This window comes from Nycticebus coucang, chromosome 11 (assembly GCF_027406575.1).
Source record: "Nycticebus coucang isolate mNycCou1 chromosome 11, mNycCou1.pri, whole genome shotgun sequence".
Lineage (NCBI taxonomy): Eukaryota > Metazoa > Chordata > Mammalia > Primates > Lorisidae > Nycticebus > Nycticebus coucang.
This window is the reverse complement of record NC_069790.1, coordinates 88,443,579-88,469,719: the sequence shown is the minus strand read 5'-3', so window position 1 is coordinate 88,469,719 and position 26,141 is coordinate 88,443,579. Positions and strand designations below refer to the sequence as shown.

General features: G+C 38.4%; 1 protein-coding gene across 3 annotated transcripts in view; it reads right to left on the bottom strand.

Annotated features, from left to right (window-relative positions):
- MET (MET proto-oncogene, receptor tyrosine kinase) overlaps window positions 1-26,141 on the bottom strand; it is a 118,866-nt gene that overhangs the window by 36,446 nt on the left and 56,279 nt on the right. For all 3 annotated transcript variants that reach the window (XM_053609256.1, XM_053609255.1, XM_053609257.1), the window contains exons 4-10: window positions 15,976-16,110; window positions 15,040-15,213; window positions 10,338-10,498; window positions 3,706-3,808; window positions 3,459-3,595; window positions 2,605-2,766; window positions 1,740-1,839 (exon numbers count right to left, since the gene is read on the bottom strand). In XM_053609256.1, coding sequence (XP_053465231.1) covers window positions 1,740-1,839; window positions 2,605-2,766; window positions 3,459-3,595; window positions 3,706-3,808; window positions 10,338-10,498; window positions 15,040-15,213; window positions 15,976-16,110 — 972 coding nt within the window. The remainder of the gene's footprint in view (window positions 1-1,739; window positions 1,840-2,604; window positions 2,767-3,458; window positions 3,596-3,705; window positions 3,809-10,337; window positions 10,499-15,039; window positions 15,214-15,975; window positions 16,111-26,141) is intronic.

Genomic DNA, 26,141 nt, shown 5'->3' with positions numbered 1-26,141 from the left:
ATTATTTTTATTTTAAAAGGATTTGAGTTTATTAGACTTAAAGTTACCATGGCTGCACCCATATATCTAAATCAGACCTGACCAAGAATTTTTACTTATTAAATAATAAATGGGTTCAATTCATTATGGTCAGCTTCAAATTCTATAAGTGGTAGGGAACATGGAAGGAACATGCATCTCTTTATGAGGTAGTTTTCATAAATAATAGTGAAATAGTAAATAGTAAGAGCCACTGAATTTTTCACTTGTCTCATTCTATTGTACTAACATGTTTGTAGCTAAAACAATAGAAGTTCACGTTTCCAGATACATAAACAGGTAATATTTTTTTGTCTTCTATCATAGTTTGAATCTTTCTTGGTATACAACACTCTATGTGTGACACCTAGAAGGTTTTTAATCAATATTTGTGGCAATGAATGAAACTAGGAGGTGGTGAGGAAGAAGAAAGGAAATGTGGTTATTTTAATAATGTAGACTGAGCATTATTTAGATAAATGAATCATATTTTACATGTCTACTTTTTAAAAGTTACATGCCAACACCAAAGAGGGTTGCTGTTATTCTTATTTGGTTAATGAAAAATTGTTATGCTTAGCTGTGGAGAAGTGATGTACCTTAAATTAATAGCAGGGGCATTTTAACTTTGTTTGTGGCCGTGTGTGGGGATCGGTTTCAAAGCCCTTTACTTCATACGGTGACTCCCTGGAGTACAATCTCTCCGGAATATGATAAAAATCTAATAATATTCTTTAGAGGTGATGCAATGTGGCTGATTGAGAAGGCCAAGAAAAATCTCATTTGAGATGACCTTATTGTTTGGTGATTTGGCTTGACATTTTTAGCCCCAAATAGGTTTTTGTAATTAAAGAACACTGTGGCTTTAGTCTTCAAGACATATTGGATGGGGACTTTGAAAGAAAGTGCTGTAATTCAATCTATCACCTGCCCAGTGAAGACCCCGCTCCAGCGGGAGCACTTAGAACTTTTCATTCAGAGTTGAGTGCACAAGTCGAACTAGATTACGGGATTTTACATTAGAGAAAAACATTGACAAAAAGCCATGAAATCTTTGGAAATAACTCCAACCTCCCTAAACAAAAGCCACCACTTCAATGTGACCTGTATATAAACTGTTACAGCACAAAATGGGCCAATCCCTTTTAAGGAGGAATTCACTTTAATTTTGATGGACCTTACAAATAAAGAAATGTGGACAAACATCAAACAACATTCACACTGTAGGACATAACATAAATATTCTGATGCTCTTTCTTGTTAACTTGACAGTGTGCTAACAGAGGGATGAGAAGAACGGTAAGAGGAACAGGGGGCATAAGAAAACACTTTATGCCTGCTGCTTAGAGATACAAGGGTGCTGTTCTAAGTCCTGAGATTTTTTTCCCAAGGGACTTATTAGAGGAAAGGGGTCTGTGTTCCATGATCCATTAAAAAAGGGCATAGGGACATGCTGTGAATTCTGTTGTACCAACTGTCTTATTTGGGTAATCTTCATTTGCATCCAAATATTATATATGTGTATGTATGTGTGTGTTTATTTTTGCATCGTCAGCCCAGCACAGATAATTTCAGTTTTTGAATAGAAAATACTACTTGACCAATGGTCAAATGAGGTAACTAAACATTAAAGGCAAAACTGAAATGTCCCAGGTACCCTGAAAGCCAGGTGGTAAAGGCAGAGAGGCAGAGCTTTGAGTAGAACCACTCAAAGAACTTACCACTGTAAAGTTCCTTCTTGCTTCATGCACATTTATCACCATCTTGGGCACACTAACAGAATTCAAGTTTTTTCCAACACCTGTTATTGTGCTCCCACCACTGGCAAATGAAACAGAAAAATTATAATAATGAGAGGTTCTTTCTAGGAAGTTTTTTAAAAGAGATGTTGAATTTAATCATGTGCAGTGATTCCACGTCAGAGGCACAGCCACAAATGGAAGTTCAGTGGTAACTCTTCTTTGAAAAAACTGACTTAACTTGAAAATATATTTTTTTAAATTCCTATTTCATAAGCTTAAGAAATATTTGTATTTTTATTCACCAAATACACAAAAAGAAATCTTTTTTTCTCTCTGAACAAAAACAGAAAGAGAAATGGACATAACTATTGTCACTAGACTGATAGAATGAATGAAAACAGGGCAGATTAATCTGGGTCCAATGAGATGCTGATTCAAAAGGGGTCCGGCATAAGGAAAGCTGAGTGTAAAGCAGGCAGGACAAAAAATACACCAAAGATGGAAGAAAAAAGGTGATTCCAGTTTGGGGCACTGAGGTTCATATAGAATTGACACACGTAAGTGCATCCATAAGACGTACTACAGTGACATGATGAACTGATTACTGTAATCTGCTCAAAACATACTATAGGAAAAATGTTTCTTGGCATGAAGCAGCACTGATAAAGTCAAATTGTACCTAGAATCTGAGTATATTATAATGTTCTCTCCTGAATTAGAAAGGCAGCTTCAAAAGAAATGCAATGGCCTCAAAGCCCAGACAAAACTCCAATTCCTTTAGACTGTTCCACAAATTATCTTTGTGTTTGTTATTTTCTTATATTCATCAGAAGCTCATACTTACCTAACAAAAGATTTTGTTGGATGAATTTCATAGACAATGGGATCTTCCTGGTAACTGAAGGGGCTCGTCTCTCGGATGGCTAAGTCAATTTTCAATTTAACAGGAAACTCAGTTGAAGTGATTTGGGCTGGGGTGTAACATTCAAGGATACTATTTGACACACTGAACAGCAACAACAAAGAAAGAAAATGGATCTTAGCTATTAGAGATACAAATGTTTTAAAATTACATCCATAAATCAAAAAGATACATATAACCAAATGGCTCCTAAATTGGAATTTCCTGAGATGGTCTAGAAAAGCCCTTTCTAGTGTTGGCTTTTCACATCTAACTGGACTCCAAACTTAGCTTGGTTGAAGACAAACCATACTTGATTTGAAAACATATACGATTTTCAAAAACCTTTAAAGTACTTTTGGTACTTCAAACTGAGAGCTCCTTCCACTCTAAGAAGCAGGAACATAACCTCCTTCCAAATCTAATCTCTCTCCTTTCTTCCCCCCCTCAAAGTGACCTAGTCTAATTGTAAATATTGATGAAGACGTTTATTTTAATTTATTGTTAATGGCTTGAACCTCACAGCTCATAATATAGCTAGAATCCAAAGATAAAGCAGTAAACATGGTGGATGGGAAGACAAAAGTGGGATTAGTAAATAATAAGAGAAGGATAGAAAAGTCAGCAAAAAGGAGTAGATGGATTTGGGAAGGAGGAAGTTTTATCACTAGGAGGGTAAACAATACAAATCTTGACATTCCTCCCCACTAAAAGAACAACCTTTGCTTAATTTGTCAGGTAAAGACATTAACATTAATCCCATTTGACAGATGCAACAAAAAATAAATGAACAATACCTTTTTAAAGTACATGTTTTTCCACCAATTGAAATGTGTCTAGAATTCCCACTGTTTAGATACTTTCCAGTTAAAGTAAGTAAAGTACCACCAGCCTTAGGACCATAACTCGGAGAAATACTTGTTATTACGGGATCCTGAAGGGGAGATAAAAACAAAAACATGCTATTGTGAATTTTATAATTCTAAATAGATTAAGTAAAAATCAAATATCCTACTTCATGGGAAAAGCAATGCTTAGACTTACCACATAGGAAAATGAACTATATTGTGCGGTCCCCCGACCATTTGAAATAATTATGGACATATTGAAGTGCTCATTCATTGCAGGACCAACTGTACATTTCAATCTGAAAAAAACAATGTTTAAAACATTAAAAATCCAAAGGCCTTTTCTGGTCTGGCTGCTTTATAGGAAGGGACATTAATTTTAAATTGTGAGTTGACTATTCTGAATAGTAAGCAGACTTTTGAGGTAAGCATTAAGGCTGAGAACTGTATAATTCTATTTCAGTACCATTATTATGTTATACTTTATATTGGCTGTATTATAATATTTAGACAGACAAAGCAGGAGAGGGTAGACCTCACCAACTGAAAAGTTGTGATAATGTAAGTCTAAACCTATCAAATTGTAGGGATAATGTTTGGTCTGCTTAACATTTCTAAAGATAAAGCTACCAGAACCTCTGGGATACTGCAAAGGCAGTCCTAAGAGGGAAATTTATAGCACTGCATTGCCTTCGTCAAGAAAACGGAAAGAGAGTAAGTTAATAACTTAATGGGACATCTGAAGCAACTGGAGAAGGAAGAACACTCCAACCCCAAACCCAGCAGAAGAAAAGAAATAACCAAAATCAAGGCAGAATTAAATGAAATTGAAAACAAAAGAATTATACAACAGATCGATAAATCCAAAAGTTGGTTTTTTGAAAACATCAATAAAATAGATAAACCTTTGGCCAACCTAACCAGGAAAAAAAGAGTAAAATTTCTCATTTCATCAATCAGAAATGGTAACGATGAAATAACAACAGACCCCTCGGAAATTCAAAAAATCCTTAATGAATACTACAAGAAACTCTACTCTCAGAAATATGAAAATCTGAAAGAAATCGACCAATACCTGGAAGTACGCCACCTACCAAGACTTAGCCAAAATGAAGTGGAAATGTTGAACAGCCCTATATCAAGTTCTGAAATAGCATCAACTATACAAAATCTCCCTAAAAAAGAAAAGCCCAGGACCAGATGGCTTTACATCAGAATTCTACCAAACCTTTAAAGAAGAATTAGTACCTATATTACTAAACCTCTTCCAAAATACAGAAAAAGAAGGAATATTACCCAACACATTCTACGAAGCAAACATCACCTTGATCCCCAAACCAGGGGAAGACCCAACAAGTAAAGAAAATTATAGACCAATATCACTAATGAATATTGATGCTAAAATACTCAATAAGATCCTAACAAACAGAATCCAACAACACATCAAAAAAATTATACACCATGACCAAGTGGGATTCATCCCAGGGTCTCAAGGCTGGTTCAATATATGTAAATCTATAAATGTAATTCAGCACATAAACAAACTAAAAAATAAGGACCGTATGATTCTTTCAATTCATGCAGAAAATGCTTTTGATAATATCCAGCATCCCTTCATGATCAGAACACTTAAGAAAATTGGTATAGAAGGGACATTTCTTAAACTAATAGAGGCCATCTACAGCAAACCCACAGCCAATATCATATTGAATAGAGTTAAATTGAAATCATTTCCACTTAGATCAGGAACCAGGCAAGGTTGCCCATTGTCTCCAATGCTCTTTAACATTGTAATGGAAGTTTTAGCCATTGCAATTAGGGAAGAAAAGGCGATCAAGGGTATCCACATAGGGTCAGAAGAGATCAAACTTTCACTGTTCACAGATGATATGATCGTATATCTGGAAAACACTAGGGATTCTACTACAAAACTTTTAGAAGTGATCAAGGAATACAGCAATGTCTCAGGCTACAAAATCAACACCCATAAATCTGTAGCCTTTATATATACCAACAATAACCAAGCTGAAAAAACAGTCAAGGACTCTATTCCTTTCACAGTAGTGCCAAAGAAGATGAAATATTTGGGAGTATACCTAACAAAGGACGTGAAAGATCTCTACAAAGAGAACTATGAAACTTTAAGAAAAGAAATAGCTGAAGATGTTAACAAGTGGAAAAACATACCATGCTCATGGCTGGGAAGAATCAACATTGTTAAAATGTCCATACTACCCAAAGCAATATATAATTTTAATGCAATTCCTATTAAAACTCCATTGTCATATTTTAAAGATCTTGAAAAAATAATACTTTGTTTTATATGGAATCAGAAAAAAACTCAAATAGCCAAAACGTTACTCAGCAATAAAAACACAGCAGGAGGAATCACGCTACCAGACCTCAGACTATACTACAAATCGATAGGGATCAAAACAGCATGGTACTGGGACAAAAACAGAGAAGTAGATGTCTGGAACAGAATAGAGAACCAAGAAATGAATCCAGCTACTTACTGTTATTTGATCTCTGACAAGCCAATTAAAAACATTCAGTGGGGAAAAGATTCCCTATTTAACAAATGGTGCTGGGTGAACTGGCTGGCAACCTGTAGAAGATTGAAACTGGACCCACACCTTTCACCATTAACTAAGATAGACTCTCACTGGATAAAAGATTTAAACTTAAGACATGAAACTAAAAATACTTGAAGAAAGTGCAGGGAAAACTCTTGAAGGAATCAGCCTGGGCGAATATTTTATGAGGAGTACTCCCCACACAATTGAAGCAGTATCAAAAATACACTACTGGGACCTGATCAAACTAAAAAGCTTCTGCACAGCCAAGAACATAGTAAGTAAAGCAAGTGGACAGCCCTCAGAATGGGAGAAAATATTTGCAGATTATACCTCCGATAAAGGTCTAATAACCAGAATCCATACAGAACTGAAACGTATTAGCAAGGAAAGAACATGTGATCCCATCTCAGGGTGGGCAAGGGACTTGAAGAGAAACTTCTCTAAAGATGACAGCCCCACGATGTACAAACACATGAAAAAAAGCTCATCATCCTTAATCATCAGAGAAATGCAAATCAAAACTACTATGAGATATCACCTAACCCCAGTAAGAGTAGCCCACATAACAAAATCTCAAAACCAGAGATGTTGGCGTGGATGTGGAGAAAAGGGCACACTTCTACACTGCTGGTGGGAATGCACACTAATACGTTCCTTCTGGAAGGATGTTTGGAGAATACTTAGAGACCTAAAAATAGACCTGCCTTTCGATCCTATAATTCCTTTATTAGGTTTATACCCAGAAGACCAAAAATCACAATATAACAAAGACATCTGTGCCAGAATGTTTATTGCAGTTCAATTCATAATCACTAAGTCATGGAAGAAGCCCAAGTGTCCATCGACCCACGAATGGACTAACAAATTGTAGTACATGTATACCATGGAATATTATGTGGCCTTAAAAAAAGATGGAGACTTTACCTCTTTCATGTTTACATGGATGGAGCTGGAACATATTCTTCTTAGCAAAGTATCTCAGGAATGGGAGAAAAAGTATCCAAAGTACTCAGCCCTACTATGAAGCTAAATTATAGCTTTCACATGAAGGTTATAACCCAACTATAGCACAAGACTATGAGGAAAGGGCCAAGGAAGGGGATGGAAGGGGGGAGGTTAGGGTGGAGGGAGGGTAATGGGTGGGCCACATCTATGGTGCATCTCAGAATGGGTACAGGCAAAACTTACTAAAGGCAGAATACAAATGTCTACATACAATAACTAAGAAAATGCCATGAAGGCTACGTGTTGAACAGTTTAATGAGAATATTTCAGATTGTATATGAAACCAGCACATTGTACCCCTTGATTGCACTAATGTACACAGCTATGATTTAACAATAAAAAAAAAAAAAAAAAAAAAAAGAAATACTGATTTTGGCCAGGCCTGGTGTCTAGAGCCTGTAATCCTAAATAAAAAAAAAAAGAAATAGCTACCTGGTAGGGCTATATCTAAAGGCAGAGTGTTTACCTCCTCCCTGCTTTGCCAAGCACAGCATGATACTTGCCAGAAGTACTAAGTACAAGTTTTGTTGATTTCCTTTTTCAATTTCAGTAAAGTGAATAGAACTTAGAACAGTGATCACCCAGTACTCTCTCACGCACACACAATGAGGTGAAGGCTCTGTCAACCAGTTTGATGGAAGCATCCCAAATTGTATATAAAACCAGCACATTGTACCCTATAAATGTATTAATGTATACAGCTATGATTTAATAAAAAAACTATTTGTTAAGTGGTGCCTGTGGCTCAGTCAGTAGGGCGCAGGCCCCATATGCCAAGGGTGGCGGGTTCAAACCCAGCCCCGGCCAAACTGCAACAAAAAAAATAGCCGGGTGTTGTGGCGGGCGCCTGTAGTCCCAGCTGCTTGGGAGGCTGAGGCAAGAGAATCGCCTAAGCCCAGGAACTGGAGGCTGCTGTGAGCTGTGTGAAGTCACGGCACTCTATCCAAGGATGGTACAGTGAGACTCTGTCTCTACAAAAAAAAAAAAAATCTATTTGTTGACATGGAAAAAAAATTACTACAACAGTGATGTTAGGCTAAGAAAGTTTGCTTTTAACTTAAGATAACAGAGTAGATGAGGGCTGACTTTGGGCCCAATGCTGATGTAAAATATTAGCCCTACCACTTACGAGGGGTGTGACCTTGGGCTAATTAACAGTTTCCAACCTTCATTTTCTTTACCTTTGAGTCAGAAGTAATTATGAAATGTTCCTCCTGATTTTTAATCTCTGCAGTAAAGCAGAGATTAATTTAGGTAACTTCTGCTATAATGCCTTGCACACAATAAGCAATACATAATTGTTTGCTATTCTTATTTTATTGATTCTGCTACTGTATTTGAGATTGTTCTGTTATATTTAGGGGCCCAATCACTACTACTCTCACTTTTAACATGAATGAATGTGTATTAAGCTAAATTTACCCACTGTCCTAAAAGAAGATAGAGAAATGGTGTTTCAGTGGCATATGAAATAATAGGCTAACTATAAGCCAATCTCTTCATGAAAAATGTTTCAACATGTACATTTTTGTGGTTATACTTGTCATATATTTATTTAAAATACTTAAAGTGATGGGAAGTCCATATAATTACTTTTGAATCAATGATCTTATAGTTCTGAAAAAGTGTAAATATAATTTATTAAGTAACTTTTTTTTTTTGTAGAGACAGAGTCTCACTTTATGGTCCTCGGTAGAGTGCCGTGGTCTCACACAGCTCACAGCAACCTCCAACTCCTGGGCTTAAGCGATTCTCTTGCCTCAGCCTCCCGAGTAGCTGGGACTACAGGCGCCCGCCACAACGCCCAGCTATATTAAGTAACTTTTTAAAGAAGACAACAAATTATGTTTCATTTTTACAGGTCCTAATTTATTTATTTATTTTATTCAATTTTTTTGTGAGACAGAGTCTCACTTTATTTCCCTCAGTAGAGTGCCATAGTATCACAGCTCACAGCAACCTCCAACTCTTGGGCTTAAGCAATTCTCTTGCCTCAGCCTCCTAGGTAGCTGGGACTACAGGCACCCCCCCCCAATGCCCAGCTATTTTTTTTTTTTTTTGGTTGCAGTTTGGGTGGGGCCAGGCTCGAACCTGCCACCCTTGGTATATGGGGCCAGTGCATAAATTAATACATTTATAGGGTACCACCTATAAATTATTATAGTAATTATTACCATTTACATTAATATAAATTAATACATTTATAGGGTACCACCACTGAGGTGCTGCCCTACAGGTCCTAATTTATAATGTGATGATTAAGAGTATTGGAGAACTTACAAGGGAGGTTCCTAGAATGAATGTATTTTGCCATTAAGCTAATAGGCATGGCATTAATTGATGTTTTTGGACTCATAGAATAAATAGATTTACACCTTTTTATAATTCTATTATAAGATGTGAAACAACTACCTGATGGAATATGTTTAACCACAAACATTCAACCATAAAACTTTAAAGGTTGTTGTTACATGATAGCTACTAGTTTCTAGATTCTCTGTTGATTATGGAATTCAGAGCTTATGGAAGGCATATGTAGAACACAGTAGAATAAGTACAGGTCTTAGATCAGAAGAGCTGAGTGCAAAGGTCTGTTCACCTCTTACTCTCTGGATTACCGCTACTAAATTACATCCCACCTCTCTGAACTTCGGGTGCCTCCTTTGTCAAACCTGAAATGGCCTTGTTAACTTCCTGGAACTTTGGGATGTCTAAATGAGACACACCTCAGATATTACAATGCCAGTGAATAGTAGCTAAAGATAAATTTAAATTCATCTCCAAAGTCTCAAACTTGATTCAGCTGCTTAGAAAGCAATTTAGAAGGAAGGAAGTATACTGAGTTATTTATTGATTTTTACAGAATAAACCTTTGGAGACTCTATCTTGGAAGACTCTAAAGATGAAGTGACTCCAACCAACGCTACTAGTGCTGCTCCTTCAAGTCTACCTGGACAGTTTCTGAAGAGTTGTTACAGAAATGATGGAAAGATTTCCCAGGGGCTGCAGTCTTCTTTTCTACACCTGGTCCTGTCACCTTTCACCCTCCTTAGTCCTGGTAAATAAATGGGATTAAAAAACCAAAAAACCAAAAAAAAAAAAAAAATCCCACAAGGGATGTGATGGGCCAAAACCCTTTGTAATTCAAGAGATCAGCTTTTTGAGCAAATTTTTTAAAAACAAATATTCATTCAAAAACAAAAGCTGTTTTCCCAGCACACCCCAGCAAAGCACTTGTCCTTACGTATTTGTGGTGCTCTCACTCAAGGTCAAGGTACAGCTCTCATTTCCAAGGAGAACTCTGGTTTTCTTTAAGTCAAATTTATTATTCCTCCGGAATCCAAAGTCCCAGCCACATATAGTCAGCATTGTTCCTCCTTCAAGGGGTGCGCTAGTTGGGAAAACCTACAAGGACAAAATAGAACTTTAAAGAAATCTGACATATTATTACTTTACATACGTGTGAATGTGTGTGGAAAACAAATGAACAAAATATATAACATAAAAGAATCTGAAATTCTTTCATTTTCCCACATCTAGTAAAAATTGAATTTTCAATAAAGGAGAAAAGGTCACAAATATCAGAGCTTCTGGAACAAATATTAAAACTACTAGACATGCTGATGAAACAAGTTGTCTTTAGGAGATTCATAGATGGAACAAAGAGCAGATTAAGCCTGAGTAGGAGGAAGGCCTTTTTGGGCCACTCTGAAGTGAATTCATCTTCCAGGAGTCTTTAGGGGGAGGAATAGAGTCGCTTTGGACCCCAGACTGTTACCAAACTCTGATTATAACTCCTTCATGGGCCTCTGGAACAACCTCTAAATTAAAGCTCTTTCAAGGGTCCTATAAAGCACGGTTCCAATATTTGCCCAATCGCATTCACCAGCTATCATAATATCAAACACACAGTGTTCAATACATATCTGACAATCATTCATTCATTATTTATCCATAAAGCACTTCCTATGTGCCAGGCACCAACACATAAATGAATCTAGTTCTTCATATCTGTTAATTCACATTTATTATTGATTTAAGATTTTTCTTTATTCTTTAAATATGGTCACTATTTGATGTATACTAGCTGATGTATACTCAGCCTTTTGAAGTTATGTAATATTTAATACATACAGTAAGTTATTTCTATTAGAAATAGAGAAAAACAGAACTGGAGAGAGCCCAGAACTGGTATTGCAACAATTTTTATAGCTAACTCCCTTGGCATTATTTTACATCTCATTTTAGGATTGATTTTTTTCCTTGATGTTCATGTTAAATAAATCATAGGTTCATTTTATTATTGCAAGCTCATTTTTGATGGTTAAAAGTAAAATGTGCATTTATTACTATAACTTTGCAACCATGATATAAGATAGCATTAAGCACCTAAGAGCTCTCTAAGACAGCCGTTCTTGGAGGCTAAAACTATTAAAACAAAACACATTTCCCAGTTAAAAATAAGCCTTCTCCTCAGCAGCTTTGTGACAATTGAGAAAGGAAATGCTCCTTTGGGGGGACATATTGTAAATTGTGCTGTAAAGTACAATGGTGGGAAAACACTGCACCAAGACAGAGGCAATTCAGACCCAGTAAAGGTGTTTGCTAAAGCCCACTTTGTGAGCAGCTAAAAGAAATTCTTTCACAATTAAGATGGGCATTCAGTAAAATTCAAATTTGCAAACATTCCCAGCCTTCTTAAGTAAATAATCACAAACCAAAGTCTTAACTTGCCCTTGTTACCAAGCCCCTTTAAAGTCTTAGCTTAATGCTTTTATGATAGCCATTTTACCCATAAAAATCTATTACACAGTTGTGCCTTTCATGAAAATGGACCTCGTCCGTGTCTAGCCAAATGAGAACTGCTAGGAAAAAAAAAAAAAAAAGGTCTGTTTATTATTATTATGTTAGAAATCCAGTAGGAGAGAAAAGACATCCAACCCTCCCAGGACGCTATGCAGCCGGAGACCGTCACACAGCTGCTGCTCGCTCTTCTAAAGAGGAGGCTTCCCCACTGGAAACAGCTGCCCAAGGTGGCTGATCCACTGCCCACATGCCCTCTTTCCGTGTAAAGACCGAAGTCTGTCACTCTACATACACCATCAGCATCGTTTTCTATAAGAGGCAAAGGGATGGGGCGATGATTTGGGAAAAGACACTGAGAACTGTTCCACTGGGGCACTGACCATGGAAATGGAGAGTACAAACCCTCTGTGTAGCTCCTCTCTCTGGGCTGAGCATTCCCCTCCTAGCTTGTGGGGAAAAAGGAAGGAAGCTGCCATGGACTACACACCCCTGGATGGACCCAACAATGTGCTGGCAAATTGTGAGCTATCCCGAAGGGCAGAGAAACTGTGAGGGCAGGAAATGAGTGGCCGGCATAAAGTCACAGAGGCTGCTTCTCCTACCTGTCTGGATAGGGGAGATAGAGCCACAAAGGCAGACTTCGTCCTCTCACAGGTGAAAGATCACACCACTGACGAACCCATCCCATCAGTATTTTAAAAGAATCATGTTTTAAGAACCCATTAAGATAAAACACAAGAAAGCAAAAAAAGGGGGAAACAAAGAAAATGAAAAGACCTTAAAAATGAAAATTTGGAACGGAGGCCTCCTTTGCTCTTTAGTAGGAAAAAAGTCACAAATATGTTGATGGCAGTGTGCTGCCTGCATGCCCCATGCCTCTTATGAGATATTGTGTTACTTCTTATCTGGAGTCTTCTGATTAATTAAGTTTTATGGTCTCAATGGGATTGAACTCAAGATATGATAATTTCATCCTAACTTTCAGAATACATTGGAAAGTGCTCTTCCTTTTCTGAAGCATTTCTCTTTGCTTTTTAAGTAAGAGATTAGACGGCACATTTGAAACAAAATAATGGGCTTGCTGTTCTAAAATCTCTGAGATCTGGAATGGCAATGAGTTTCAGCCACTGAACATCATTTACCTTGAGAAGCAGGTTAACGTGCATGTATTGCAGAGTGAAACTCTATACACGAGCTGGATTTTGTGCTTGTAGAATTCAAGACAGATAAGAAAAAGAAGAATCATCTGTCTTATTTTTTGCAGTAAGAATGCTAAATGTCACGGTCTAGTGCAGCATGAAATCTTCCTAACAACTATGAAGCGAGAGGGATTTATGGACTCAGCTGCACTGCTTTCCTTCTAACTCCGCAGCCTAAGCCCCACCAACTTGTGCATGATACTATGCAACCTTTTAAAATCGCCAACTGTGGAGTGCGGGAGTTAGGAAGGGGGAGAGGAGGGAGATTCAAACATTGTAAGAGATTCTCTGGTTCCAGAAAGTCCTAAAATATTTACTTTAGTTTTAGTCATTTTAATTTAGCTTTCACGATGAAGTAAAAGAAAGCACATTAGTCAAAATTAAAGGTTTTGTTTGTACAGGTTATGAACCTGCTTATTTTACCTAAGATGGCAACCTTGGTTGTTTTTGAAATGAAATTGTTGTGATCTCATTGCCCAGGCACACACACATATGCTCTGTATCTCCTTCATGGAGTGGCTGAGTTCACATCCTTTGTGTCTCTAAGGCTGTGTGTTTATAAAAGTATAAAATTGCATGTGGTTTTAAAAGTACATTGAACAATAACAACAAAAAAAATGCTTAAATACTACAGTATAGATTTAAATTTATTTTCTTATAACTGTAAGAAATATTTTAGTTTTATTTTGAACTAAAATAAAACTCTCTTTTAGTTTATTCTTTGGCTGATCAAGCTAAGTCTTAATAATTGTGTCACACCTAACAGAAAATAACTTGCTTTAAAAACCCAGTCACCCACTACAAATCTTGTTGCAAACCGTAACTAAATGAAAACAGTCATGTGTTTGGGGGGCTGTTCTTGTTCTGACTCTCACTTTGTTTACTTGGGCTTGAACCAGGCGACCAAGACCTTTACCTTGAATCTTTCACAAGAGACATTTTCTAAAGTCCAACTGTTCTACGTGCAGGCAGAGAATACATACTGTGTTCTCACCAGGGATGTGTTTTCAAGCAAAATGTTTTGGACCAAGAAGTTTTTAAAAATTGCCATAAAGATGTGCATAGTGTCGAACGTATATTCATGCAAACAAGCAACAGAATCAGAGAGCGCGGCTGCTCTGTCATGGCCGACTTCCGTCCACTGCCAGAGCAGAGTTCTGTAAGCAGCAAGAGGTGCATTGGTCTTGCTCCAAACTGTATCCCCCAGTGTCTAGAAGAGAGCCTGCCAAGTGGTATGCACTCGATAGATATTTTTGGAATGAATTAAAAAAATCAAAGGGCTCATGGAGGTATACATGTCAGGATAGCCATCAGTTGAGCCTTTACTTCTCTTCCAGGAGCATTGAAAGCAGACTCACAGCCACCCATGGGTGGTAACCCACTCGCCTCCCAATCACCCTTTGGAAATAGCTTCTAGTTTCATCAGTGAAGAGACAAGGCCATGCCATCTATGCCTGGGAGAGGAAGATACCCCCTGTTCTGTGCACCCCAGTGTGGCGGGATGACCAGCTGGCAGGCTCAGTTCAGAGTTCCAGGATATGCCACAAGCAGGTGTGTTTCTGTGGTGGAGGCTCATGTTTGGGCACGTGGTGGATAATGTAGGTGGTGGGGAATCAGAGAATGGGTGTGTCAGCAGGGAACAGGTCTCAGTGTGAGAAAATGGGGAGCAATGTCGTTCATTAGCCACCGCTCTGACGTGGCATGAAGGGAAAGCTGAGCCCAGAGAGAGAACCCAGTGAGCGTGAAATAAGTACTTCATGTGCAGGACTCAGGGGACGACAGGCACAAATGCCACCCCGGGGACAAAGCCAGGAGGGAGGCGGAGCTTTGACTGACGTCTCTCAGTTAAATGAATAGTTTGATTTGGAACTATTTTTCACTAGTGGGATTTGTGTTTACCACAAGGCCCGAGTGTTTACCACGGCTGACAGAGATTCCCACCTTGTGGACTGCAGGCAGGCAGATCTCTTGCGTCCAGGAGCCACTGGGGCATTCCTCTAATCGCACACATTTATCATGGCACCAGCCACACTGGACAAAGGGAGGGGTGGAGAGACACTGACTGCAGGACTGGAAATGTTCGCAGCCCAAGCCATTCAGTGGGATCTTGGAGATCTGTGAAGAAATGAAATAGAAAGAGCTTCTAGAAGGGCTTTTGGTTGGTTTGTTTCTTCAGTAAAAACAGAGCACATAAATGATACACGTAAATATCATTTTATGGAGTCTACTAGGGACAGCAACTCTGTGTGCAAATCTTGGCATAATGGTTAAGTGATTAAAATTTTAGAGTTGAATCCCTTCCTCCCCCTGGATTGTTGGTATGTGATAACAGTTAACATTACTGTCCTGTGAACACAGCACTGTCGTGTAGTGTTGAAGGTTTTATATAGCAGAGACATTGTGCCCTGAGATGATTTTGAAATAACAAGAAAGTATAATTTAAGCTGTGGGAAAACACACTGAAAAATACTAAGTAAGGTCACATCTCATTCTGGCATCAAGATGCAAGTTCTCCTCTCAGAGTAAAGGGATTACTGGCTGGAGTCAGGTTCCAATGTACATTTCCAGGATTCATCTGCCTGCACTAGAGTTCCGCCTTTAGGACTGTAATTCTCATTCTGTGTTTGTTTTTCTCATTGAGAAATATAGGACAAAGGAAGACGTTTTGAGAAAGACCTCCCTTAGGTCCAATCTTCCTTGAATAAAAAATGGATTTGATTTCAGAAGATTTCCAGAATACTCAGGAAAGAACTTAATGGAGGAGAAGCAACCCTAAGATGAAGAGGGAAGTTACGAAGCACCAAGTGACACTAGCTGTAAATACCCACTCGGGAAGAACCACATCCATCCAGGGAAACGTCCTGTGGGAACGCTTACCTTCTTCCCGGTGACAACCAGTGTGTAGCCGTTCTGGTTCACTGTGTGCTCCACGATCACTTCTGGAGACACAGGGTGGGAATCCAGGTGAAAGTTGACATGAGGGGTTGAGGATCCGGATCGAGAAACCACAACCTGAGAAACAAAAAAGCAAACACCCTGATTCCAATAAGCTCAGTTTTAATGTGAGTGTAAAATGTGGCTGGTGACGGTAATAAGAGGTTAGAAGAGCTTCTGAGTGTCTGAACTGAAGACCCAACAGCTCCTCTCATCATAAATCAATACGACATTTTCTAATCTCCTGCCTTGAAGCCAATTTATCTCAACCTCCAAGACAGACTTTTGCCTATGATCTTCTAATGGTTTCTAGGGAAGGAGATCTTTCAATCAATCAGCCAGCACATGCAGACAGATCTTCACAACTGTATTGGGAACTGGAGGAGCCAAAACACTCCCCAGAAAGAAGACACCATGCACACTCCAAAGATTCTGGATTATTTTTTAACCCATCTTCTCATCTGCCTGCTCTCCACCCACAACGGGAGAGGTTCCCTTGGGGTAATAATGGTCAGAGTAGTGACAAGGGAGTCTGGAAACCTGGAACTAGTTCCAGCTTTGCTACTCTTATGTCATATTTATAGATTTTTTTGAGGTCAAAAAAAAGACCCAAGCTACTTCGAAATGACGTGCTGTATTTTTTTATAAACCACCGTCCCACAAGAAGTTATTACTTGGATTAAAAATAAAGTTCTATGTCTTGGCCTGGCTTTAAAATAAGGACTGATGGTTTTACTACTGCCTGGGAAATGAGGTTTGGTGACTGGTGTCCTTCCTGCTCTCAGGTGTTGGGATTAACTTTGGAATGTTGCTCGGCTGTATAATTTCCACCTGCCTTGTCCTGAGAACCCAGTAATAACGAGTTATTAGTGTGTGATTAGAGTGTGATCAACAACCATTGGGATATAATCAGGATGATTATCTTAGATGAACACTTGGATTTTAGGAAGGTGTTGGAGCCCTCGGCTCTGAAGCAGGCCGTTGGGTTGCACATACCCAAGGGTGTGGGAGGCTGAGCACAGCTCCAGGCTTGAAATCTACTTTGCAAAACTGCCAGACGTCTCTAACAGCCTTTTGCATTCCATTGAAAACACATTCACTTGCCAATGGTGCGAAATCACAGGAAATACACAGGCATCTGCGAGATTAGGGTTAAATTGCTACTATCTCTACCTCAGCTGGTAAATGAGAATGAACATTACAGGAGTAGTGAACTGTTGGGTCCTATAAGGAACATACGTGTTCCAGGGAACAAGATTAAACTTTTTCTTCAGCACAATAACACAGCCGAGTAGCCTGTAATAGTTTGGGAAGATACCCAAAGCACCTGATTGTTCTCGGAGAGCAGACTGTTGATAGATAAGCCAATCAAGCTCACACAGAGCCCTAAAGGTTAAACATCATGACATCTTTGGTCTGATATTTGTTCAACCCAAACACACAACACTTTCAAAACATCTCCATTAAACAGGGTGGCTATATTTGCACAGAAGGTAAGTGATGGATCAAAGGTCACTTGGTCAGGATAGGAAAGGACGGAAACTATCGTTATTTCCTAAATTCGGGATCCAATAGGTATTTGTGACCTTCGTAGGCAAAGGGAACAGAAGTTCAATTACCAGCCCCACCTCCCTATGGGCACTGGTTATGGGCAGAAAATCAGACATCAGACTCTCAAAGGTTCTATCCTAAATTATCCAGATTTCAGTTATCCAGTTTTGCAGTCTTCACTCTCTTCTGGTGCTTAACCACTTCTCATTTTTTTCTACACCCTCCTCCCATCCCCCCTTTTCCTTGATCATTGCCAATCACTTCAAACTACAAAAGTGAAAGAAAAAAACAACAACTCCTTTTCTCATGCACGTGTCAAAAACAACACAAAACACTGGCCTGTCTTGATCTTCTAACTCTGTTTTCCCCTTCACTGAAGATTATTCATCACTATGAACCTGCCTATAAATATCTGCATTTTGTATCTGTCTTCCTGGTCTCTCCCGGTCTCCTCAGACCTGCTACATGACAATCGTTTCCCAGAGCCCTTTCTCCCTTTTACCTCCTCGTGCTCTTGAATACCATTTCCCATATCTATAATAAGCAATCCCTTCTTAATTACTAGGTCATCATCTTTGACTTTATCAAATACCCAAAGCTCTTCCAGTTATTCATTTCCCAGAAAGAATTAACCTTTCTCTTTTCATAAAGAAGCTCTTAGCACCTCTGGACTTGAATTGATGGATCTGCACATCCCCTGTTAAGACTTTGTATCTGGAGAGCCCCATATATATGATACTTTGAATAGGTGACTAACTCAGGCATGATGCTAAGTGCTTTAAATAGAGATTCCATTTACTCCTCACAACAATCCCATAAGGTAGGTACTATTATTTTCCTTAAAATGACAGAGAATTTTAGCTTCTAGAAAGTGTAAGAGGCAGGTTTCCAAAGAGCTTTATCTAATGCCAGAATCCACAGGCTTGACCTTCTTAAACACTCAACTGCTAGACTCCTGGAGCATGAGAGTAAGTACCAATAAAAAGCTTCAATTCTGAGCTCCCAAGAGCCACTTGAGAGTCAAAGTACTAAAACAAATTTCGTAATATATTTGCCTTGCCAATTACTCCTTGTTTTCGGTTATCTTGGTTGCACAAGTGAAGTGTGCCTAAGGAGAAAGCTTCCTCGTTTGGAACAGTTTTTGATGGTACAGAAAACATGTTACTGGCACAGCTTAGCAAGCTGTATTTGTGATTCACGGCCTAGGATGAGTACTGCCTGCTATAGAAAACGAGCAAACGACAGAAGACAGGAAGGCGGGTGGAAAAGGGAGATGACCCCTTGGAATTTTGGGCAGAGGTTGTAGCACAGATGCAAATGCCTTTTTAGTTGATCATTAGTCCTTTCTGTGCTGGGATACCTACTGCTATAAAATGCTAAGAATGCTTTTCTTTCCTTAAATCCTCACTTACTCTTACTGCTGGAATTCTTAATAATTGACTAATCATATTAACTCTCAAAATACCCCCAAAGCAATGTGTGCAAGAAATTAGGAGTTGGTTGTCATGGAGATATTTCTAGGGACAGAACTGAATTTGGCATCTAAATTTAATTCTTATGATAAATCACCTGGCACTCTTAGAACAATTAGTATAAAATAGAAGACTGGGAATTTTCTCTTTGGGTTTCTATTGTGTCAACAACTCATCTTTAGTATTTAGGCCACAAAACTTTTTTCTTCAGTGCTTTTGAAAATACCGAACTAATACATTTGGGAAAGGGAGTAATCTGAATTTACTCAAATTGTTGTGGTTATGATCTCCTAGAACCTCACCTAGATATGAAATCTGAATGAGGACATGGGGAAGAAATATATGTACAAATAAAATAAAATCATTGTTGCTAGGTCCCAAAATTTAATAAATGTGAATAAAATAACTTTGTGTGAGATATCTACAAATATGTAAAAACCAGATCTTTTCACCACATAGTTTTATTTTTGATTAAAATATTTTAGAGTTTGATTTTCTTTAAAAATGATGAATATGATTTCTTAATCTTAAGATATTTATACATGGCTTTCTATCTACTTCCCTAAATATTTTTTTAAGTGAACAATTCAGTGGTTCAATTCAAATATTTGTGCAATCATCACCACAATCAATTTTGTAACATTTTCATTACCCCAAAAAGAAATCCCACACCCTTAGCCATCATTCCTCAAGCCCCTATGCCTTCTAGCCCCCACCAGACACTAATCAACCTTGTATTTCTATACATTTCCCTATTTTAGATATTTTATACAAATGGAATCCTACAATACGTGGTCTTTTGGATCCAGCAGTTTCCACTTAGGGTAATGTTTTCAAGATTCATTCATGCTCCTTTTTTTTTGTCAAATAATATTTCATGGTATGGCTATATGATCTTTTATTTATCTATTCATCATTTGACGGGCATTTGGGTTGTTGCCACTTTTTGGCTATTGTGAATAATGTTGTTATGAACATTCATATATAAGTTTTTGTGTGATATTCATTTATCTTGGGTACACAAATATGTATTTATTTTTCTTTTAGTTGCCTAGGCACAAGGGGCTGGTTTCATGGAAGACAATTTCCATGGACGTGGGTAGGGAGTGGAGGAGGGCAGGTGGAGCTCAGATGGTGATGCCAGGGAGGTGGTAAATGCAAATGAAGCTGCTTTGCTAGATCACCCCCCCCCACCACCTCCTGTGGTGTGGCTGGTTCCTAAGTTTCATGTGGTTGGCAGAAGAGGGGAAGGGTTGGTGGCATATCTCTGGGGTGGGAGGGTCGGAACAGAGTGGGTGGGGATGGCAGCATGGATGGTGAGCTGGATCAGTGTGATGAGAGTGCACCTCCTGGAAGAGAAGGAGAGGCCCCTGGATGCTGTCAGAGGACAACCAGACAGAGAGTTTAATCGGAGCTGTGGTGGACTAAGAATATTCTATATCCTTTAATATTCTTGGGGAGACCCAAGTAACCACTGGAATTCTTCCTCTTGGCATGTACTTCTTTTAATGACCGACTGCTCTGAGGTTCAATTCTACAGCTAGGCCTTCCATGTGGGACACTCTCAGTGGCCCCACGTGCATCCAAACTGGAAGGTAAACTTTTAAAAAATATGTCAACAGCCCTTCTTCACATGGTGATCCTGGGATCAAATAGCAGTGTAGATCTTATTGTAAATGGTTCAGTCTCATAGAAAGGTTGATTAAATGTAATCAAGAAGCCTAAGCCAATCAACATCTTTTGAAGATTGAAGTGAATTTCCCTTTTATCATAGAAAACATGCAGTTCTATTTCAAGGCAAATAAAAGTGACTGGAGCTTTGATATCATCTACATTGATTTTTAATTTAAAAGTTAAGACAAATACAAGATTTCTGTTAAGGAGTAAGGAAAATTTCATTCTTAATGAAAGAAGATGCAAATTATTGGGATTTGAGACTCAAGAAAAAAAATGTGAGTAAAGAAGATGTTAGCATTAATAAGAAGTCTGGGCAACAGCTGGATGTAGGGATTCGGGGAGGTGTCTGCTCTCCCTGGAGTTCCCAGTACAGAGTCCAGCACACAGTAGGTTCTCAAGGCATATCTATTGCCTTAATATAGGAACAGAATGCACTAAGTTCACGTTAGCCTTGATGAAGGCATGGGGTTTTTAAATGTTTCCGAATTTAGAAAACCTTGGAGAGTTTCATCTGCATCTTCCAAAGATTGCATCTGATGCTGCTTGTTTCTTGCCCAGTTTAAGTTTACTCTCTTCTTCAGTTTGTGATGGAAATTGTTTATTTAGAAAGATAACAGAATATGAAGAGTAGAGTTACTTGTTTCAATCGAGGTACACATTTTAAAAGAGAGAAAAATAAAACAACCCCCCAAACCAAGGAATGGAAAGTGGGATTGGTATTGAGAGCTCAGAATTGAAAGTGGCAAGACAAAAGTACCGGGTAGTGAAAGTTAAACCAAATGAAGCTTTTCTCTGCTCTTTCCCTCACCCTTTTCAGTAAACCAGTGCAAATCCTTCTACTCCAACTTAATGCCTTGAAGGCTGGGTATACCCAAAAGGCAAACCGGTTTTCCTGACTATGGCAATACTAATGTGTATCTGTCTCCACTTCTTGAAGTGAGTCAAAAGTGAGTCAAAATGAGTCAATGCTACATCAAAACCTTTGTAAAAATTTTTTTTTCAAACATCAAAAGGCACACAGGCTAGGAAATGTACAAAAAATTTAAAATAACCATTACTTTCAAATCACTCTTCCAAACACACTGAATGTGAGATTAGCCAATCTATACACAAAGTACATCTGTTTCTGTGATTTTTAAAAGTGATAGAAATTCAAAAACCTACTGAGATATATATTTCATGTCTTAAAAATGTCTCTCTGCTCTTTCCAAAAAGCACTGTGTAAGCAACCCCAGTTACTCCTTGCAACCAATACTCAAAACAAACAAAAGTTTAGCATTTTCCAAAGGTGTCAAATATTTGTGATATTTTAAATTTCCATGTTTGTAACAATGAGTAAGATATGCCTTTCAAGAGCACGTAATAATTCATTTTAGGAGGCTATATATGAACCGGACTTTTTAGTTACCATCATAATCCTAAAGTTATTATTTGTACTGAGCTCCTTTTCACACAAAAGAGATTTCAGAACTTGTGAGTGTATTTTCCTTTAAAGAAACACACTAAAGCTAATGTTCTTTAGGGATATAAATAACTAAGTCAATAATGTGCACATGAAAAAAAAATTTTTATCTAAGTATTCTATAAAGGAGACAGGTAAATGAGAAGTCCCTGAAGAGAAATGGTGTTCAAGTTCAAGCTTCTTTCAGCTGCGTTTCTGCCGGCCACTCACAGCCTGGATGAGCCGATGGTCTGTGTTTATATGCTCTGAAATAGCAGTAATCCCAAAAGTGATGTATGCCCTAGGCTTCCCACATAATGTAGTGACAAGCCATGATGGAGGCATAAGAACTGAAGGAATTTGAAGACAGGAGGTCAACAGATGAACTGATATTTCATACTAGAAGTGAGTAACTATTCTCAAGTTCACTGATTACTATTATAATCCTTTTTAAAGAATAATCATAAGTAATGATCATGAGTAAAGGATGTCTTTTTAGGTGATTCCTCTCACTTTATGTTTCTGGCTTAAGATCCAATGAGCCCAGTTAAAAGGCAGAAGAGAAAAGGAGAGATGAGGGGTGACGGCGCGAAGGAACTGGGGAGAGAAGAGGGGGATGGGAGAAGAACCAGGATGACACCACAGAGCCCCACGGCGGCTATGACAGTGCCCCAGCAGTGGGCAGTGTCAGCAGGCACAGAGGGGCATATGGTAGTTGCCCAGTTAATATTCTGAAGCTGAACTTGAAACAAGTCTTGAAATGCTTCCCCACCCCCACCCACATCCCTGATGCACACTCACACTTTTCCTGGCCTGAGAGTCATGCACAAATATTTTAATAGCAATGCTCTGCATTTAGAGATTAAAGGCCTTATACAAGTGCTGTTAAAAAAAAAAGCAAGTATTGTTTTGGATGTAGATTAGAGGAGGAACTCAGGAGGGGAGACATGGGCAATCCCTGTGATTAGTCCTGTGATCTTCACGCGAATCTCTCTTCCCTCTCCCACGTTGCCCTGCACGCTGTGTTAACGCTCTTGAGCCTTGCTCCTTTCTCTGTCCACTTGGCCAATTTGTAAAAAGGCGCCTTCTCCCTGTATACTCACAGTATAATTTAGCATACTACCTCAAACATTGTTTATCTTGTTATTTTACTACGTTGTTTATCTTGTTATTTACTACCTCAAACATTGTTTATCTTGTTATTTTACTACATTGTTTATCTTGTTATTTGCATTTGCATACGAATACAAATTGTTTTTGAAATCTGTGTCTACAGTGACATGGCTCTACAGACATCAAGACTCAAATCTATGTACACATCAGTACCTCTAGACCCAGTTGCACCTGTAGGAGATAAGTTACACATGTTTAAATGTTAGGAACATGTCGAAAATGCCTTCTTTGCCATACACATAATATTGTTAGCTAAACAATATAATTCTTTCTAATCAAATAACCACTGTGAAATACCTGATTCACTTTGCACCCAACAGCTGGGGCTGTAGCTTGTGTTCCCAGCCAGAGCTGAACATAAGCACAATAGGAAAGGCAGAAACAGCTGCAAACTCTTGGGAGAAAAAATCTGCAAAGCAACTTTGCTGTTAGGCTTCAGGATAGGAAGGAAGTAAAATCATTTTTCTGTTCCTTTTCATGTATGGCAGCTGTCTTTGTGAAAAAAAATTGTCCATTCAATTTTGTAACAGAAACTTTATAGTATTTATTAAAACACGAGTTGTAGACATCGAGGTCCGGTCGCCGATTGAGCGCTTTAGCACAGTGAAAACATTTATAGGACTTGGTAGGAAGCGACTGCTCTGACACTAAACTGGGAGGTCCCTCATCTGTGCCCTTCCTCCTGACTCCTCCCCCCACCATTATTTGCTGTAAATAAACTGGATTCCAGTGATGTTCATTGTTTGGACAATATCAAAGCTTTAGGTTTATTTGTATAAAATTTAATGGAATAGAATTCTCGCAGGCAAGTGTGAGAGGAATAGCTCCTCAGGGGTTTCCAGTCATCCTTTGTCTGTATATACTATTTTTGTCAGATAAATAAATGTTCTCATCTCTTCTACTAAAATTTTAGTTCCTTATGGGTTCTGTGTCACCATTTTCCTTGCTTCCTTCCTTTGCCTAGTCAAGCAAAGTTAGTAGGCTCTCTACACTTATTTGATGAATTAAAAGCCACCTGTTTTTTAAAAAATATCAGTGACAACAGTATTTTTCATAAATTTTTACCTTTTGTTCTGGATACACAATTACTGGGAAAAATATAGTTTCTTTTATGCAAATATTGGGGGACAAGGATAAAATGTTGGGGTCTCAGTTTGTTCCTCTAGAGCAGTGGTTTTCAACCTTCCTAAAGCCACGATGTATTTTCATTGTTCCAAAGGGGTCGCGACCCACAGGTTGAGAACCACTGCTCTAGCGTCTACTGTGATTGTCCCTTTACAGTACAGCATTTCTACTGATGTAGGACACATCTCTTGGGTAGTGGGCTCTGACACATAGCAGAATTTATTTACTCAATTAATAAAGCAACCTAAATAAATCCAGTTTATTTACAGCAAATAAGGGTGGGGGAGGAGTCAGGAGTAAAAGAACAGATAGGGGACCTTCCAGGTTAATCTGTCAGAGCAGTCGCTTCCTACCAAGTCCTATAAATGTTTTCACTGTGCTAAAGTGCTCAATCTGTGGCCATAACAATGAAATTTTATTAGAACTTTAGAATCTGGAAAGAGTCCAGGAAACTTTTGAAGTTAAACAAATGTCACACCTAGAGTGACTGTAGAAATCTTATTAATCTGAAACTGGATCGGTGAGGTAATGGACGATTCTGAAAAAAAGGAAAAGCAGAGAGAAAGATAAAGGGGAGCCAATCAACATAATGAGTGGATTAGGAAATCGACAGAGGCGAGCTTCTCTCCCTTCAGGTTTGTCTGAATTCTGCAGAGTGCCATCAATGTAAATTAAAAACACATACAAACACAAACTAATACTCCATATTCTACAGGAACAAGAGATATAATCATATTTAAAATATGCTAGAGTGCATGCCTGTATGGGACTGGGTGGGCATCCCTCCTTCAGATTTTGAGAAGTTAAGGGTAGAATTAAAAGGTCAAGATGGATGAGGTGAGTAAATAAACTTAGGAGTGGAGACAGGAAACAATTAGATATCAGGAGTTGTATGATTAGGTTAAAGCCAGAAAGGTTTTATTTACATAGTTTATAACTTTGAAAAAATTTCACCATGCCCACTAGTATAAGAAAAACATGACTTACAGTTCTTAAAATATGGCAATGACCAATATCCAGACTGCCACACAGACAATAGTAATTTAAAAACAAAGTATGTTTTGTAAAAGAATACAGATATAGGATCTGCGGATGGGCAAGTCATAGAAAAACCTCGTTATCCTCAATTGGTTTACTAAAAGCCACTGTCTAGTGCGGATGTTAACTGTATCAGATGATTATAAAATAGGTGTCTCCTTTTAAAGGAAATTTCTAGTAGTCATAGAAATTCAACGTTTCTACAACATTTCCGTATATGCCATTGTCATTCTTCATTAATCAAGAATCTACTAACACACTCATGCTAAAAGCACCCGTAATTACTAAAGCTGTAACACAGCTAACACAGGAGTGTTTTAATTTCTTCAAAGTGTTACAATTCTTGTATCTAGGAAACACAGTCACTTCAGTCACGCCTGACACATTGTATGGAAGTACTGTTGCTATCCATTAAAAGCATTTCTTAATAAAATCTGAATTTTTTATTTTTCAGTAATTGCACTTCTTTCTGTCTGACCCTACCATTTTGCAGAAATCAGGAGAGCTTGGACTACAATGGGATTTTGATGATAATGTCCCTTCCTAACTCCTGCCAATATTTCTCAATGATGTGAATGTTTCTTCTCATGGAGACGCACGGTTCACACAATAGCTCCCCTTTGATCTGTAGC